The sequence below is a fragment of the Pogona vitticeps genome, chromosome 1 (genome assembly GCF_051106095.1).
Source record: "Pogona vitticeps strain Pit_001003342236 chromosome 1, PviZW2.1, whole genome shotgun sequence".
In the NCBI taxonomy this organism is placed as follows: Eukaryota; Metazoa; Chordata; class Lepidosauria; order Squamata; family Agamidae; genus Pogona; species Pogona vitticeps.
Genome location: NC_135783.1, coordinates 224,260,782 through 224,279,817, shown reverse-complemented (window position 1 = coordinate 224,279,817; position 19,036 = coordinate 224,260,782). Strand labels below are relative to the sequence as shown.

At 39.6% G+C, this 19,036-nt stretch overlaps 1 protein-coding gene across 2 annotated transcripts in view; it reads left to right on the top strand.

Moving 5' to 3' along the window:
- THSD7B (thrombospondin type 1 domain containing 7B) overlaps positions 1-19,036 on the top strand; it is a 642,879-nt gene that overhangs the window by 273,883 nt on the left and 349,960 nt on the right. For both annotated transcript variants that reach the window (XM_078376996.1, XM_020779664.3), the window contains 2 exons: positions 10,928-11,083; positions 12,573-12,770. In XM_078376996.1, the coding sequence (XP_078233122.1) occupies positions 10,928-11,083; positions 12,573-12,770 (354 nt within the window). The remainder of the gene's footprint in view (positions 1-10,927; positions 11,084-12,572; positions 12,771-19,036) is intronic.

Below are 19,036 nucleotides of genomic sequence, written 5' to 3'. Positions count from 1 at the left end.
TTGGATGGACATGGATTATGATGATAAATGCATTTTAAGGTAAAGGTAAAGGTTCCCCTTGACAATTTTTGTCCAGTCGTGTCCAACTCTAGGGGCGGCGCTCATCCCGCTCTTCAAGCCATAGAGCCAGCGTTTGTCCGAAGACAATCTTTCCGTGGTCACATGTCCAGTGTGATTTAGACACGGAACGCTGTTTACCTTCCCACCGAGATGGTACCTATTTATCTACTTGCATTTGCATGCTTTCGAACCGCTAGGTTGGCGGGAGCTGGGACAAGCAACGGGCGCTCACTCCGTCACGTGGATTCGATCTTACGACTGCTTGGTTTAAGGAGATGCTTAAACTAGAATTCTCTCTCTCTCTCTTTCTCTCTCTCTCTTCCCATGACTGCATTTTAGATCTGCATTACAGTAAGAAATAGAAATAGAAAACAACAACCATTTGCATGGGCTGATTAACGTATAGGAGGTGCAGGATCCAGCAACCTCGTGTCTTGTCTGCAGTCAATAAATATTATATGGCTGAAATCCTTTAGTGCAGTTATGCAAATAGCATAACATTTAGATGCAAATTCCAACAAGTTAAGAAACCTAGGGACGTGGTGGCGCTGTGGGCTAAACCGCAGAAGCCTATGCTGCATGGTCAGAAGACCAAGCAGTTGTATGATCGAATCCACGCAACGGAGTGAGCGCCCGTCACTTGTCCCAACTCCCGCCAACCTAGCGGTTCGAAAGCATGCAAATGCGAGTAGATAAATAGGGACCACCTCGGTGGGAAGGTAACAGCGTTCCGTGTCTAAGTCGCACTGGCCATGTGACCACGGAAGATTGTCTTCAGACAAAACGCTGGCTCTATGGCTTGGAAACGGGGATGAGCACCACCCCCTAGAGTCGAACACGACTGGACAAAAATTGTCAAGGGGAACCTTTACCTTTACCTTTTTAAGAAACCTTTATAAGCCTTTTCTGTGGCACACACCAAATCCTGTGAATTAGTATGCTATGGATAATGCTAAGAGTAGAGATAAGCACAAACCTCGGTTCTGAGTTTCATGCTGGTTCACACGTGCCCTTCCCCTGCCTCCCCGGCCAATGGCACACTCGCCAATTGGAGTGCACTCCCCCTCTTCGGCTGTTCAGCCAGTCCCTGGCAGGGACACGGGCTTATCTGTCCTGCCTCCTTGTGTAAGTGGGCAATCAGCCAAGGAGGTGGGACAAGGAAGCCCGTGCTCCTCCTGGAGACTGGCTGAACATCTGAAGAGGAGGAGGAGGAGGAAAGGAGCACATGCCATCTGGTGAGTGGGGGATCCAGCCAGGGCACGGAGGAAAGGGAACGTGTGGCCCCTGTGGTGCCATGTGTATGAACTGGCACAAACTTCAGAACCACGGTTCATGCCCATCTCTGGTTAAGAGGTTTTTTTAAGGCAGTTCACTTCCAAAAGTTGTTTATGTAACTGTGCAACAGGATTTCAGCCGTATCAGTGTAGCTTCTATGAAACTGTATTCTCTTAGGTAGCCAGGTTTAGGGTCTAAAAAGCCAGTAAATGTGAAATTCTTCAAACTTTGTCCCATTGTCAGCCAGATTCCACACTGCCTGTATCCCTGGACCACCAGATGATGCCATGTTTCCTTCCTCTCTAGATCCCCTCCAGGTTTTGCGTTAACTGAGCTCTGCTTTGTCTTTGGGCCTAATTCAAAATGCTATTATTTTTGAAGCTGAAATTTGCCAACTAGAATGAAGAGTGGAAGAATAGATAGAAGTAATGTGAAGTTGCCTTCTAGAAAATGTAGCATGTGTCTGTTCATGAGAGCGGCAGAACAAGAAGGATCTCTCTGTGTTTTGTTTAACAAATTATTTAGGAATAATGCCTTGGCATACCTTAGCAGTGGAGGCGTTTTGCTACTTCAACAGGAGAAAACTGGCAGATAATCTGGCACTGACATAAAGTAAATACTTGCACCTGGTTCTTATTTACACTGCAACAGTCTTCTGTTCTCCTTCAGTGCTGGTTCACTCACTGATTGTACTCTCCAGGGGCAGTGTTATTCCTTTGAGTAATTTTCATACACATACTAATGTGTGATTCATGTGACTAGCTTGCTTGCAAATAGTATACATACAGCATCTCGAATATGGCTTCAAGCTACTAGTTTAATTCAGAACACAAGCTAAGTATACTGCGCATATAGATGGTCAAAATCCATCTATAGTGGAATACTTTTCACCGGGACATACTGAAGCATGTACTTAATTCTCTCACTGAAATTGATTGGACCTAGATTTCAATGTAACTGAATCAAAATATGATTATAGCATTCGAGTATTGGAATTATAATAGGAGTCATTCTCTAACTAGAACTGCAATGGTCAGAATCCTCTGGAAGGCAAACATTGTGACTCACTGTGGTTTCTCGCTGGCAGTTAACAAGTTTATGTTTTTATTTTGGAGCATGCAACAACACAATAGGATTTTAGCCAATATATTAACAAGATCCTTGAATCATTAGAGCTAAATCCAGTCATTAATCCCAACTAGAACACAATAATTGAACCAATGGTGCCTGCATAAGGATTGACTTAACGAACCCTGTTCATTCAGTAGGTCTGCCAAAGTTGAAGTTAGTCCTTTGTGTATAACCTTTTCGGGTTCAGAATCTCTCTTTAACCTTTAACAGACTCCACAGTTAACCATTTAGGTTCATGATTCTCCTTTTTTTTCTTTGATTTTTCTTTGTTTACTGCTCTTTCTCTCTTGAGAAATGTAAACAACAGTAGAAGAAACTGCTAACTGTCCTGTGGAGGAAGGCTACAATAAGCCAAAGCATGACACAAAAGTACTGCATCTACAGCTGTGTGACTCTCTAAGGCAGTGATTCTCAAACTGGGGTCCCCAGATGCTCTTGGACTAAAACTCCCAGGAAGACTTCACCATTACCTGTGCTGGCCAGGATTTCTAGGAGTTGTAATCCAAGAACATCGAGGACCCAAGATTGGGAACCACTGTTCTAAGGTGAAACTTAGAGCAACACCTCTATCACAACTGATCTTTTAGATTTAAGAGTTTATGTTTCATTGGCACCATCTTTTCAGCAGGGATTGTTGTTTCATGAGTGGAATGCATGATAGTGATTCTTGGGTATGTGTGTGTATGACATATGTGACTGTGTCATTCAGTGGCAGCCCTTTGCCATGTGGGATCAATTCACAAAGCAGTAGTTCTCACAGCTGGAGGTACATCTAAAAGATACTGAAAGAAATGTACAAATAGCAATACAGTAAATAAGATTCTGAACCTTTATGTCTGCTCAGAGGAGAGCGAGAGAGCATAGCTGTCACAGGATGAAAAACAGAGCTACTGATCTGGTGAATTGATTTTTTTTTCCAAAAGGGAAATGGTTAGTACAAAATAAATATTTCTTCCAAATGACCTAATTTACTTGATAAAGGACATACCTTCACAGCAGGAAATAAATGTATTCTAACCTGGCTGTGTTAAATTTACACTGTTGGGATGTTCAGCTATTGATCTGTAGGTTCACCACCAAACACTTCTGTGAGTAGAATTGATAAGATTAAAGCCACATAATGGAATGATAAATATGTAGCAGCTGGCTTCTTTAGTGGAGACCCTTTGAAACAAGACATAAAAGGATTGTACTTAAATCTTTGGGGTGTACAACTGCCATGCTGAACATTTGTAATTCAAATATATAAAGGCTTAAATTCATGAAAGGGAGAAGAATCTGAGTAATCACCAAAGTGGGATATTTTTGGTTTTTAAAAGGATATGCTGAAAGTGGAAGGAGCAAATAGTGTAAAACGAAAAGGCTAATATGGGAATTGTTGTTTAGTTGTTAAGTCGTGTCCGACTCTTCGTGACCCCATGGACCAGAGCACGCCAGGCCCTCCTGTCTTCCACTGCCTCCCGCAGTTGGGTCAAATTCATGTTGGTCGCTTCGATGACACTGTCCAACCATCTTGTCCTTTGTCATCCCCTTCTCCTCTTGCCTTCACACTTTCCCAACATTAGGGTCTTTTCCAGGGAGTCTTCTCTTCTCATCAGCTGGCCAAAGTATTGGAGCCTCAACTTCAGGATCTGTCCTTCCAGTGAGCACTCAGGGTTGGTTTCCTTAAGAACGGGTAGGTTTGTTCTCCTTGCAGTCCAGGGGACTCTCAAGAGTCTCCTCCAGCACCACAAGTCAAAAGCATCAATTCTTCGGCGGTCAGCCTTCTTTGTGGTCCAGCTCTCATTTCCATACATTGCTACTGGAAAAAACTTAGCTTTGACTTTGCTTTTTAAGATGCTGTCTAGGTTTGTCATTGCTTTCTTCCCAAGAAGCAGGTGTCTTTTAATTTCTTGGCTGCTGTCACCATCTGCAGTGATCATGGAGCCCAAGAAAGTACGAGTATAATCTGTCACTGCCTCCATATCTTCCCCTTCGATTTGCCAGCAGGCGATGAGACCAGTGGCCATGATCTTAGTTATTTTGATGTTGAGCTTCAGACCATTTTTGCGCTCTCCTCTTTAATTCCTCATCACTTTCTGCCATACTTTGGTGCAAATAGCCATCTCCTGCATCTTGCTGCAATTTCTGTCTCACAGAGGATGGTCAATAAATCCCTTCCCTCTCCCTCCCACCCCCGCTGGAGTAGATGCAGCAATTTCTGTGACTCGCGGCAGGATCTGCCCAAATTTGTTCAGGAAATGGAAGTTCCTATTTCAGAGTTTCTTTCACAGTGTTCACTGGCTGCTACTTATCTTGGTCTACCCTTCTGTGTGTCTTGGGGTTTTGATATCCAGCATGGGGAATGAAACCAAAAAGTGCTTACTGTGTTGAATACTCTGTGCCATGAAAAAAAAGACATGAATAATTTCCATTTGCTTTTGTTATAACTAAAATGTTGTATTTTAGCTTTCCCTCTGGCATGAGTTTCCATGCTATGTCTAGTACTGTGCTGGAATGTCTAGCGGTAACATTAAGTCCCCCTGTAGGTGCTATGTGCCATTATAGGCTCTATAGCTCATGAGAAGCTCATTAGAGGCAGGCTGTTTTTGTCTGGTCCTCCCCCCTTCGCCCCAGCGAGCATAAAACCTTTCTGTGAAAATCTCTCTAGCCCATGCAGCTTAGCAGCCTACTGTTCTTTCACTGCTGAACAACGTTGTTTAAAAGGATGGAAGTTGGCCTGGCTTTGCAAAGGCCCACTTGTGACTCTTTCCTGAGACTACATCATTTTTCTTTTCAGAGCCTCACTTGGCAAGGCACTTGGGTCATGTTGGTGACCTTTAGTTTTTCCACAGATCGGTAGGTAGTTGGACACAAACAATTCTGTAATCTCAAGCATGGGCTCACTCCTCAGTTTCCAGAGCACATCTATGGCATCTGAAAAGCATTAACAGGATCCATATCCCACTTACCTGTAAGCATTTTAAACAGTCAGATCCTACTGCTCTGTTCCCAAAGCTATTTTGGTCATTAGTGCTCTTGGTTTATTGACTTCCTTGCAATAAAATCATAGGGGAAAAAACTTGTTCAGTGTTCCAAACAATTAAAATACCATGAGGTCATTTTTATTACAGAAGAGCAACATGATTTGCAGACTCTTGACTCATGTGTTCATATTATCTTACCATCAATAACTGAAAATGTTTTTCTAATTAATTTATCCTAATTCTGAAATGATATAATATGGTTCACAAGATCTTAAGTAGGCATATTTATATGTGATCTACATAAATCTAAGAGGTTTATGGATCACAGCCTGTGCTTTTTTGAGAGTCACAACTAGTAGAGGGGTTTTTAAAAAAAATTCATACAATCTCTTCATAGAACTCACGTAACAATAAATTTCAAAAACTTCTCTCAGGCTTTAGGCATATATTCTCTTCTGGAGAATATCAAGATTCATTGCCCTGAAAGTTTAATATTGACTAAAGAAAAGTCAGATTCAATAGTCATCATGAAGGACAATATATCTTGATGTTCTCATTCTGTTAACATCCATTCAATTTTTTTTGGTTGCAAGTATCTTGAGCCTGGTGTATTTTTCCCCATATAGCAGATTTCCCCCTCAAGTCTTAAGGGGATGTAAATTTAAAGATCTACAACAATGCAGCCTTTACTTTCTAGGAGAACAAAAAGTAGCTCTCAGAGAATGATTACTAGTAATGAATACAGTTATTGGCATATGACCTTCAACTGCTTAATGTATTATGTGCACCAGTGTTAGTTTGATGAAGTAAGTAGTCAAAGGCTACTGGCCCTTTGTGACAGTTCAGATAATTTACTAAGCCAGTGACTTATGTAAGTAATATCTGGTCTTTGCATACTGTTGGTTTCTCCTTCTCTGATTGCTCAAGTGGAAACCTACAGGAAAACAGCATGAAATTGATCATCTCAAATTTATTACCTTTCTTTGGTCACAATATTTTCAGATTTTAGCTTCAGTTACTAATACTGTATTGGAAACACACTGGAGGAATGGAACTGGTAAAACCTCAAATATCTCACTTACCTTGAAAGCCCTATTGGGGTTGCTGTAAGTTGGTTCTGACTTGATGGCACAGAACACACACTAACATTGGAATGCAGGTATCTCTGATAGATTAATAGAATATGAAAGTTCTGAAGTTGCCAAGTTTCACATAATTGAATTGTAATGTCAGTTACTAAAATAATCTAGATATTTAACAAAGGCAGTTGTCTTGTCTGTGGTTGGAAATAATTCTAATTTAGGTGAGCTGAAGGAAAGTTAGGCCATCAGTTTATTTATTTATTTAATATGCTGCCTTTCTCTCCATAGGGGGCCCAAGGCAGCTCACAACAAATAAAATCATACAATAATAACAAGGTATAATACTATATAAAACTGTATATTAAAAAATTAGTTAAACATAAAATTAAAACAATTTTAAAAACAATCTTGAAAAACTTTTAAAATACCTAATTTTCAAAAACAGAGTGTTTCCTAGACATTTATAACTTAAAAGCCAGTCTGAAAAGGAAGGTGTTTACCTGATGAGGGAAGGGCAAGAGGGAGGGGGGCAATTTGACTCCTTGTGCAGTGAATTCCAAAGCCTGGGAGCAGCCACTGAAAAGGCACCAAACTCCAAAACTTTGAACAGCCTCTCTCAGTGTTTTCATGTAGATGTTCAATAATATGGGGGACAGGGCTGGACCCTGAAGGGCACCACAAGTCAATGGCCAGGTATTGAACAGAAGTTCCCTATCATCACCTTCAGAATTTGGCCATCCAGGGAGAACTGGAACCACTGCAAGACAGCATTCTGACCCATTCCAGACAGGCATCTCAGAAGGATACCATGGTATCATGATATCATGATGGTATCGAACACGGCTGAAAGGTCCAGCAGGACCAACAGGGACACACTCCCCTTGTCCAGTTCCTGGTGCAAATATCCACCAAGGCAACCAAAACTGTCTTTCTGTAATTGGATCTGAAGCCAAATTGAAATTGATTTAGATAATCTGTTTCAACCATGAACCTCTGGAGCTGGGATGCCACCAAAAACTCCAAAACCTTGCCCCAAAATGGAATATTGGAGACTAAGTAATGAAATCAAAGTTTCGTTACTATAATCAGTTGCATGCCACTTGAAGAGCAAAGCAAAACAAAACAAACCACACAATTGCCCCCCCCCCCCCAAATCCTGCCCTTTGTCATATACATGTTGAGCCACATTATATAGTGATGTAATTCCCATTGCATGAATAGCCGGGGGGGTGGGGTGGGGTGTTAATCAAGTGAAAATTCTCTTCCAGTATACAAACATATCCCAGCCTGGTTTCTGTGTGCATTAAGGGGGCAAATTACTAGGCTAACCTTGCTGTTTCGTTTTCCCTTTCTTTTTCTGTTTTATTTCTCAGTGACGTAGTCTGATATTCTTAGGAACACAGCTTTTTCCTCCTTCATGTGCTGCCTTCTCCTCTTACAGCTTTTTCCTCCATGTTTTAAGCTAATGTAGCAACCTGAATAACTTCCCTGAGACAGAGTCCTGACAATAAAACCCATTACTTTGGTTCATCTTAAGATCGTCTCTTTGTTTCTAAATCAGGCCCAAAGCTTGTCCTTTACATTCGCTCCATTATTTTCCAGAAGACTGTGAGCATTTCAAAATTCCTGCAGTTCTTAAGAATTACTGCATAACCTTTATTTCTAGTAATCAAACGGAGACAGCTCCAGCTGTAATGTTTTTGGTGGTGGTAGTAGTCGAGAGAAAGAATCCTGTACTGTTCTTTGGCTCTCAAACATTGCCCTTCAAAACACTTTGGACTTCAGCTTCCAGAAACTCATTGGCCATGCTGACTGGGACTTCTGAGAGGCTAAGTCCAAGAGCATCTTGGACCTCATTACTGAGAATCACTGCTGTAGTGTTCAGTGCTAGAACGTGTGCACATGTAATCTTGTTCTCATCCTAAGATCTTATATTTTGATGTTTACATTTCTTAGTAAATGTTTAGGAGTTATGTCTCTCAGCAAATGTATAAGATTAATAATCATACTTTTGCACCTTCCCATTCTTCAGACGACCCCAGGCCAGCAACCAGTATAATTGTGTGGTTTTTATTTTTCCTGCACGAAGGATATTTACCTACAATGATAGCAACTGGAATCTGCTGCATGTCATTTGTTTGTGATGTTTCTAAAACTTCCATTTCTGAAAAACATGTCACAATTTTTCTAATGCCAAGAATTAATGTGCAGGATTATGTTTATATCACAGGTAAGCTTGAAGACAAATGGATGATTGCCAAAAGAAATTGCCAAGTTACGTCCAAACAAGCAACATGGCTACAGTAACATGGCCCAATATTGCTTTCTTGCTGTTGAAACTGAATCAATTTTTTTTGGTAACAAAATGCAGTAAGCTTTCCTGTTTGCCACTGAATTACCGGAATGATAAACAATTTTACAAAGCCTAATGCTGAAGGGCATATTAAGAAATTCATGAGGTTCTTTGGAAGGGAATGGCTTGATGGTTAAAAAGGCTAATATTTATTTATCTTGCACTTTCTGCCATTTGACTTTTAGGACCTGGAGAAAGGGACTATTTACTTTGGGAGTAAAGTGGATTGAATTTCTGCCAACTTGGTGTGGTCCCTAAATGAATATGTCAAAGGCAATGTTGTTTCTCGGGAAAAAAATAATTCTGAAAGTACCTTTGCCATTTAAGCAGAACTTTCCATTAGCTTTGAATTAAATTTCCATAATTACCATTTCATTCCAGAGTCATATCTGACAAGTGTTGGAGCAACAAAATATTTATGATGTTTGCCCACTAAGTTAAACACAAACAAGAATTCCTGTTGATCCTTAATATTTCTATATTTCACCTTGCCTCATGTGAACAACTAGAATCAAACCATTACAGATCTTGTTTATAACCTAACATGAAGTGAGTAGTGTGTTAAAGGGCAAAAAGTGAATCCCGCCAACTTAGAGTAAACCTCTTAAATCAATGGTGTATGCATCAATGTTGATTTACCATTCAGCAGTTGATTCAATGGGAGGAACTGCTGGATTTAGGCCAAATAGTCTTCCACCCTCCCAAAGTATTTCAAAGGCTATTTAATTTTCTCTTCCAGATATGTGTATGTGCATGTGTGTGGTCTTGATTATACCAGCTGATGGCAAAAGCTTTCCTTTCTTGGTCCCCATCTCAGATTGCAGCTTGCTGATAAACCAGTGTGTTGTAGTGAAATGTCAAGGCATAGGATTTATGGGCGGCCCAAGTTCATTTGTGGCCCTCTTCTCCTACTCACAGAACAGCTTCTTCTCCTTCTCTTTCCCCTTGTCTTTCTCCTCCTCCTCCTCCTCCTCCTCCTCCTCCTCCTCCTGGAGGATGGATAGCATCATCATGGCTCTTCTGATAGCAGAGGCAGCAGCAGCACTTAACAATGTAGTTGTATTACAAATACCTGTTTTTTAAAAAATGCTTAGACTAATGAGGATAAATTGCAACCAACAATTTGTAATCCATTCATTAAAGTGATACTTTCAGTGCAGGGAAGTGGATATACACCTGGAGGAATGAGCTTATGAGTTATGCGTTCTTAAGTTTGGTTACAGGCTAACATGCAAAAAGGTACGGGCAAAGATGAGGTCTGAAAAATGATATGAAGAATCTAAGAGAGGTGGTATCACATAGGTGTTCAAGGAGAGCATTTATAAGCATACAAAGTAGCAAAAAAACAACCCATAGTTGAAGACCTTTGGGTCATGGAATATGGTATATCTGGAGGAACAGACATCACAGAGGTCTTGAAAAGTAAAGCTTTGCTGGACGGATTTATAGATTACACCTGGAGAGAGGTCTTCCTGTAATGAAATAGTGGATTTCCAGTGTGCATTGTGCAGTGTTCCCTGGGGGAAAAAAAATCTTAGGAACTGGAATTTGGAGATACAATTTTTTATTAAAATGAATTCAAAGACTGTTCGCTACTGTTAATACTTTTAGTGAATATTCTTAAATTAATTAATAATATTAACTGTTAGTTACTGATCAGCAATGTGTTACTTTTGAATTCCCCCCCCACCTGCTCTCATCTCAACAGGATAAATTAAAATAATGTGAAACATGAATTGTTAAAAGCAAATTGTTAATGTCATTGGTGCTACCATAGTTAAAATAGCAACTTTTGAAACTATTAAAATTATAGTAAATTAGGGGCATGGAAATAATTTTAAACAAATGGAAAAACCCAAGAAATAAACCCTATTAATTCTAAAATCCAGTGCTAATCATGGACATTATTCACTGTCGCGTTAGACTGCTATTAACTTGTCCTTTATGTTACTTGTATACTTGCTGGGAAAATGCATCTGTAGTGTTTTCCAGATCTCTCCACTGTTTGAAGATCGGATCTGTGCATTCTCTGTGTGAGTGTGTTTTCTTTCTCTTTTAAGTGACTAGACCTGCTGAAAGAAAGCATTGCCTTGCTTCTCCTCCCCCAGCATCTCAACTGTGCAGTATTCCGTGTCCTTCTGAGTGCTTAGTCTCTTCATGGTCATCATGGGGCCCTTGCGTTCTTGAAAACTGCCAAGAAATTCAAGGGAGAAAAGGTACTTTCTAAACTATCTAACAGGGTTGTTGCTTTTCTGGATGGGGAGCTCACTGTGCTTTCAGCTAGCCCATTATCATACCAGCTAAGTCAAATGGATAAAAAATGTCCCTTCTGTGCTTTAGGTTTTATAGTCAGTTATGGTATTTCTTTCAGACTTTTTCTTTAAAATGATAAATCCGAATCTGGATTTGATCAGGTGTTCTGTTAGAAGAAATCTAAATGAGAAGAATGCAGTACAGTATATCAGATACCCGTTCCTCTATAAACCAGGTTAAATATTTTTATTTTTGTTCAGTGATCTGCTGCAGGATAAGTGTATTAATTCTTCAGGTTCCACTAAATATGTCAGCTTCAAATAATTTAAACTGATTGGTCTCATTAGTTTGTCTAATTCAAGCATGAACAGCTGTGGGCCTCCACGTTTTTGGGATAGAACTCCTATAATCCCTCACCATTGTCTATGCTGGTTTAGGCTGGAAGAGTTTGGAACCCAGAAATACCTGGAGAGACATAGTCATCCACTCCTGATCTAAGGGTTTGCTGGTAGTAAGTCTAAACTGAGATTGTTAACCTTGGATGGTTTGCACTGAACTTTAATGTATGTCAAGACTCTTTTGGCATACAAGTTGACTGTGCAGCTTGTAGCTCAAAAGCAAATGGGAAAGAACCCTGGAGATTGGTGTGCTCCTATATGCAGTGTCCATATGGCTGACTATATGTGGTTCAGATGTAACATTAAACAATAGTTTTCCGTTCCCTTAACAGGCTATTAGTTTGTATACCTCTCATCAGCATGCCTTTGAAATCTTTGCTTCATACACAGCAATTTCCAGCAAACTGTCTTATCAAACCAAATTTGAAACCATAAGCCAATTACCAACATTCAGATGCTAACCCTTATTCCATGGAAAGGGGGTTCTCCTGAAAAAAACCATACCCTCCCTCTTACATTTCACCATCTGGATCTACAGTTCTCCAGATGTATAGATTCCTGTGATGTCACAAGGTTCTAACTAAAAAAACTTAAAAACAACAACAACCCAAAAACATTTGGATGTTACAAGATAGGACAGTTAAAAAAATTCCAGAATTCCCTAGCTGTAGGCAAATATATTGCAGATGTTAAATGATTTATTGTAGCTGTAAATATCCTATTTGGTCATCCTTCTGGCATATTGTAATTTTAAAATATATAATAATCACACACCATCAAGTCAGTTATGACTTATAGTGAACTTTTTTTTAGCATTTTCTAGGTAAAGCATATTCAGAAGTAGTTTATTTACTATTCTCTTCTTCTGAGAACATCCTGGGACTGTGCAGCTTGCCCAAGGCCACACAGGTTGGCTCTTCTACAGTGCACAGTGGGAACTGAACTCCCAACCTCTGGTTCCACAATCAGATACCTAACTCACTGAGCTGTCCAGCCAGCGTGCTCTCTCTCTATCTTTGCTTTAAACTTAATAATCTTATTTTCTCCTTCTTAGGTTTCAAAATGAGACACAGGCATATTATTCCTGAACCCATGGATATGTCTGACAACTGCCCACACTTGATAGAATCTATTCCATGTGAAAATCCAGAGTGTTACAACTGGATTGTTTCAGAAGGCAACTGCTTACCTTATAATGGAATATGTGGGCCAGGAAACCGTGTGCTCCATGCCCAGTGCAGGAATTATAAGGGTATGTAATACAAATAGTACTGAATGCTACACCAATGTTCAAAGAGACTCTATAAATCAGTTTCATACAGAATTATGTAATACACAGCTTTTGTGCTTGGAGTGAGGTACAGATTTCCCTAATGTTTATGGTTGCATCTTACTTTGCCTTTTGATCTTCTGATTTCTCTGTGACACGAACACATTGTTCCTAGTCAGTTCTTATATCATCTCATCCTACCTACTTTCTGGGGTCCCATGAATTGTCCAGACTGAGGCCTACATTATAAATAAGGTGCCATGGAATTTAAATGCAACATGGAGAAGGAATGGTCACAATTGTCTGCAGCTGAACATATAGTTTAAATGGGTTGGAGGTGAAATACCAGATCAGACAAAGAGGTGAACTTTGATGTCTAGGACAGGCCTGAGGCCAGGTGCCGTACTGGATAAACAAGGTGTTATAAAGGAGGACAGGACTAGGAGGGCTTATACAACATGAGAGAAGCAGGGGAAGAAGAGGTCTACATCATTCCTTGATGCGCTGACTTGTTAAAACTATTGGATTTGTCTAGAAGGAATGATTTTGTATTGCATGGTACCTCTCTTTGTTTGAAAGGCAAGTTGATCATTGAACAATTGAAAACTGCAGATTAGTTCAGTGGTTTGCTTATCTGGCTATAGAGCCAGAGGTTGAGAGTTTGATTCTCCTCTCTGTCTCCTTGACAGGGGCTGGACTTGATGATCCACTGGGTCCTTTCCAGCTCTGCAGTTCTGGGATTATTATTCTAAGATTATTCTTAGTTTGTGGAGTCTTGAGTCCAACTTTGCACCTAACAAGTGTCTGATAGGACCTACCCACCAGAACACTGATGATGCTGGACATAAATAGTGAAGACTATCAACTGAATGCCCTTGTGTGGAACACCACACTCTGCACCTCTGTACAGAAATATTGTTGACTTAGCCTCACTGTGAGTTTAACTGTTAGAGATTGGAAAGGGGGTTCTCCTGAAAAAAACCTAAAGTAGTCTCTGCCCTGTCCTGGTTATGTTTTCAGGAAAGCATTTAAAGAAAGAAATGTGTGTAATGACCAAAAGCCTCTGCAAAGTTTTTTTTTTTACTTGATACAGTTCTTCATTTGACAAATGCAGGTTGTTTACATGGGGGATTCTTAGGGGAAAAAACCTTAAAAACCCCAACCATACACATTCCTCTTGCATGTCCAGCAATAATACGAAACTTTCTGCTTGTTAAGCCATAGATTTCTGTGAACTTTGAACTAGGAAAGTGATTTTTGTGTTCCCTGCATACCAGGATTGCAAACGATGGTTCCATCTTTCTTGCAATCCTGATTCGTCAAGATTGCTCAAACCATTGATTTCCAGTTTGGATGTGACAGCAGACTGAAATTCAACAAACCAAAAAGCCACACCAATCTAGATATATGGGAGGAAGAGGAAATACATGAACACAGGATATCCTTCATCAATAAATCATGGTGTATTGTATTGAGAATGTGACATCTGAACTGGGGCGACTGTGTACATAGAAATTAAAACTACTAATTCTATAATGCTGTCTTGGAGGCCAGCTGGAGGAAAAGCAGATCAAAAATCTTTCCAATAAAGGCTGTCTTATATGAAATACAAGGCTTACCTATTTGCATCCCAGGAAACATCAGACTTAAAATATTTACACAACTCTTTAGGTCCCCAGTTTTTCCCTCCACCCTCTCATTACAGCAGCTTTTTAGAAAATATACTCGGGGAATATGCTGTTGCCTTGTGATTTCTGATTTATGTTACAACATTCTGATGATATGTAAATGAAAACATTGAGCTGAGTAGGGTGGTATTTACTTTGCAGCGTTCTGAGTATAGAATGTGTTCAGTTTACAGCTTGTTAATAATGAATAAGTACACATTTTTATATGAAATTTACAAACAAGCAGTAGCTGCTGTTATCTTACCTGGAACCTGAAATACAACCCACTAATTAATTTTCAGAATATGTAGTTTCTACTCTATCTCTGCTCATGGCTTGTCGTCGGCCCCAGCAGCTATTTCAAATATCCATGCTTTTTTTCCCTAGCAGCCCTGAACCATTTCACACTCTATGTTCTCCTCAACATTATGAGGATCAGTTGTCCTATGGTGTTCCATTCTGTTACACCCTCTTCCTTTTTTCTTCTTGTCCAAAAATACATCTGGACTTCTCCCCTTGAATTGCACAGGTTCAAGCAGCGTAATTTTGGTTATACACATATTTTTTGTCAATTAGTTAGTCAATCAATCAATCAATTGATCAATCGAGCGGTCAGTCAATAAATAAATAAATAAATAAATAAATAAATAAATAAATATTCAATAAATACTGTGATGCTATTCATCTCCAGGGAGCGGCCTGAGAAAGGTGGGTCTCAGACCTTTTGAGGCCCCTGTTGTTGGTGCACTGGCCCCCGATCCAAAGATGGCAGCCCAGCCAGTCCCCTCTCCTGGCATGGCAGCTTCACTTGGTAGCCAAAGAGGATACTGGGGCATGGCAGGAGGCTGACACAGGTTGTTCTCTCCCTCCCTCTCCCCCCTGTGTATGAATGAAGTGTTTATGCTTTGTATTATGTTTTTATGGGGGGACGTAAGAGTTATATACAAATTTTGAACTGCACAAGGGTCTGTTGCGCCTAACCCTAGTGTCAATTGAAGGGAGAGGTGTAATTTATTGATTGAGATCTAAGGGATCCTGTTTATCTCTAAACAACTGAACAGGAAAGTGAAATTACCATACGCTTACAATAACTGTGCTATCTTCAGCATAATCTCAAAACAGAACAGGGAATTTTTTTATCATTTTGCTTGTGTCGTGAATTACGTTTTATAAAATGTGTCTACTTCAAGAGCACTGAAATAGCTTTTTTAAATGTCTCCTTAAAAGCAAGGAATCCTTGGTGCATTCCCGTTTGTGTGTGTGTGTGTGTGTGTGTGTGTGTGTTTTGCAAAAGCAATTTCAGTAACTTGAAGGTAAAGGCAAAAATGAACTTCTGTAATAGTCTTTAAAAAGAAACAGAAGAGGATAACAAGGAAGAAAAAAACATATCTTTCCCATACTCTCCAAGAAATCAAAGGGACGTTTCAACCAAGATGCTCTAAGATCTGAGTATATTATCTGATCAGGATCAATAAAGAGAAGTTGGAAACAGTACAATGAAGAACTGTAGAGAAGGCAAGCAAAGATTACAGATTCCTTCAGAGAATCATCCTTTGATGAAGAACTTGCAATTTGAGAACAGGAAGTTCAGGATGCTCTAAAAGCAGTTGGAAAAAATAAATGACCAAGGACAGATGGGATACTATGAGAGTGTTTTCAAGCCACAGAGACTGCATCTGTCAAAATCTTAACAAGTGTCTATAAATATGAAAAACAAATGGACTGAAAGGGTCAATAGGCATTCCAGTCTCAAAGAAAGGAGATGTCAAAGATTGCAGTGCCTATAGGACCACTGCATTAATTTCCTATGCATCCAAGTGATGTTCAAGATTTTGCAACAAAGAATTTTGCTATACAGAGGCTGTAATTCTGTTCATTTAGTATAGTAAGTCTTAACTGGAGTACCCCATTTGACTCAATAGAATTTACAGAAGAGTTGACTTGCCAAATCCCCACTGATTTGGGGGTCCAACTCTAGTGCAACTTACTACACTAAACAACAGGATTTCGGCCAGAAAGTAAGACATGCCAGATGTTCAAGATAGTTTCAGAAAATGGAGAGGCACTACCACCACGTTGCCAGTATTGGTTGACTACTTCAGTGTACCAAAAAAAAAACATGGTAAAAAAATCAGCTTGTATTTTAATGATGATAACAAAACTTTGAAATGTCTATGAAAATGCTATTTATTATTCTAAGTAAATGTGTGTGCCATATTCCATATCCTCATTCATAATTTATACTCTGGACTACCAGCTACTGTTAGTATATCCAACCAGCAGAGTTTTCTGATAAACACATTTTATCTCTCTTTCTCTTCAATCCACATGCAGACAACATTGTAGGGAAAGCTGGATTTGTTTCAGACAAAGCAGAAGAGAAAATTGTAGAATAAGTATCAGTACTTTAGGATAGTCAGATGACACCATATTATTCGCAGATCACATTGATGACTTGAAACAGCTCCTGTAGGATTACAACAGAACAGGATTACAGCTATGAAAGAACTAGAAAAGTCCCCTAAGTGTAAGCACTAGAGGCCAAGGCCCAAATCTTCCATACTATGGGTTTTATTTATTTATTTATTTATTTATTTATTTATTTATTTATTTATTTATTTATTTATTTATTTATTTATTTATTTATTTATTTATTTATTTATTTATTTACTTACTTACTTACTTACTTACTTACTTACTTACTTACTTACTTACTTATTTATTTATTTATTTATTTATTTATTTATTTATTTATTTATTTATTTTATTTATACCCCGCCTATCTGGCCCACCGTCCAGTTATTGTGTATGGATGTGAAAGCTGGACAATGAAGAAAGGTGAGAGGAAGAAAATCAACTTATTTGAAATCTACTGCTGGAACAGGACTTTACAAAGATCATGCACATGGCTTCTAGATCTAAATGAGCCTTAAAAAGACCTCTCAGTAGACTACACTGAGGTTCTTATACTTTGGAAATATCACGACAAGACTCACTAGCAAAGATAACAAGGCTGGAAAAGTGGATGGCTCTAGGAAAAGGGGAAGATGTATTCGCGAAGGCTTTCACGGCCGGGATCTAATGGTTGTTGTGGGTTTTTCGGGCTCTTGGGCCATGTTCTGAAGGTTGTTCTTCCTAACGTTTTGCCAGTCTCTGTGGCCGGCATCTTCAGAGGACAGAACTCTGAAGAACACGGCCAAAGAGCCCGAAAAACCCACAACAACCAAAAGAGGAAGACCTAACTTGAGATGGATTGGTTCAGTAAAAGAAACTATAGACTTTAGTTTTCCATACTTGCGTAGAATTGGTAATGGAAGTTCCTGTTCCAAGTCATTAATCTAGGTAGGTACCATGAAGTCTTTTATAGCTTAAGGCTACCCTGTGAGTTAATGACCTCCAAAAGATCCAATCAGTAGGAGCCCAAGTTTTTTAGGTATGTGACTTCTTCTGATTAAACACCAGTCCTCGATGCATTATGTTGGTATTTATTTTATTTATTTATTTATTGAACTTATATACCGCCCCATAGCGCTACAAGCACTCTCCGGGCGGTTTACAATTTTAATTATACAGGCTACACATTGCCCCCCCCCCAGCAAGCTGGGTACTCATTTTACCGACCTCGGAAGGATGGAAGGCTGAGTCAACCTTGAGCCGGCTACCTGGGATTTGAACCCCAGGTCGTGAGCACAGTTTTAGCTGCAGTACAGCGCCACAAGGTATGGTTTTCTAGGTTCTTATATTATTTATAATAATTATATATCCTCAAACCAACCTTGTGACGTGCCTTAGGCCAAGAGATAATCAAAGCTGATAAACTTGATGAGGTTTATGTCTCACTGGGGGTATGTGCAGTGTAACCAAAGTTCCCTCTAAGGTGTGGAGCTGCATGAGTGCATGTGATTCCACCCTCCTTTGTGCAGTGTTCTTCCTCCTCCCCTCACCCACAGCAATTGTTTCCAGCCCCTTTGGTTCTGGTTGTGACGGAATCCTGTGGGGGGGGGGGTGGAGCCCCACCCAACAGAGCTGCACATTAGATGGAATGTTGACTGTAACTGTATTTAATCTTCAAACAATGTAACTTGGGCATTGAAAAACTCTCACCCTTGCTGAGGTTTTAGTGACATTTTGCTGTCTTCACTAAGGTAGTACCTTGAGGAGAAGCTCACCTCCAGCAGAAGGAGGTGCTTGCTTATTTCTTTGTTTTCCTTTGCCTTGTTTTGCAATTTGTACGAACTCCTTTGCAGGAAATTCTTTTTAACAAAGTAGCTCCTTTTGTTTCTTTATTGAGTTAAGCACTTCATAAGAGGAAAAAACTAGTAGATCATGAAGATGCTACAGTATGTCTGGGAGTGTTCTGTAGAAATTCCTTCCATGGATAAAAAGGGAGAGGTGTCAATTATTATCTAAATTATTATCTCCAACATTTACATTGCTAGATGGTGTGAACTGTTCTATTCAGTTATAAAGTGAGAGGTTTTAGAAATCTGATTTGTACCATCATTGAAAAAAATGTTTGAAGTATCATGAGAATATTTATTTAAATCAATGATTGAAACTCACTATTTTTCCTGCTGATTT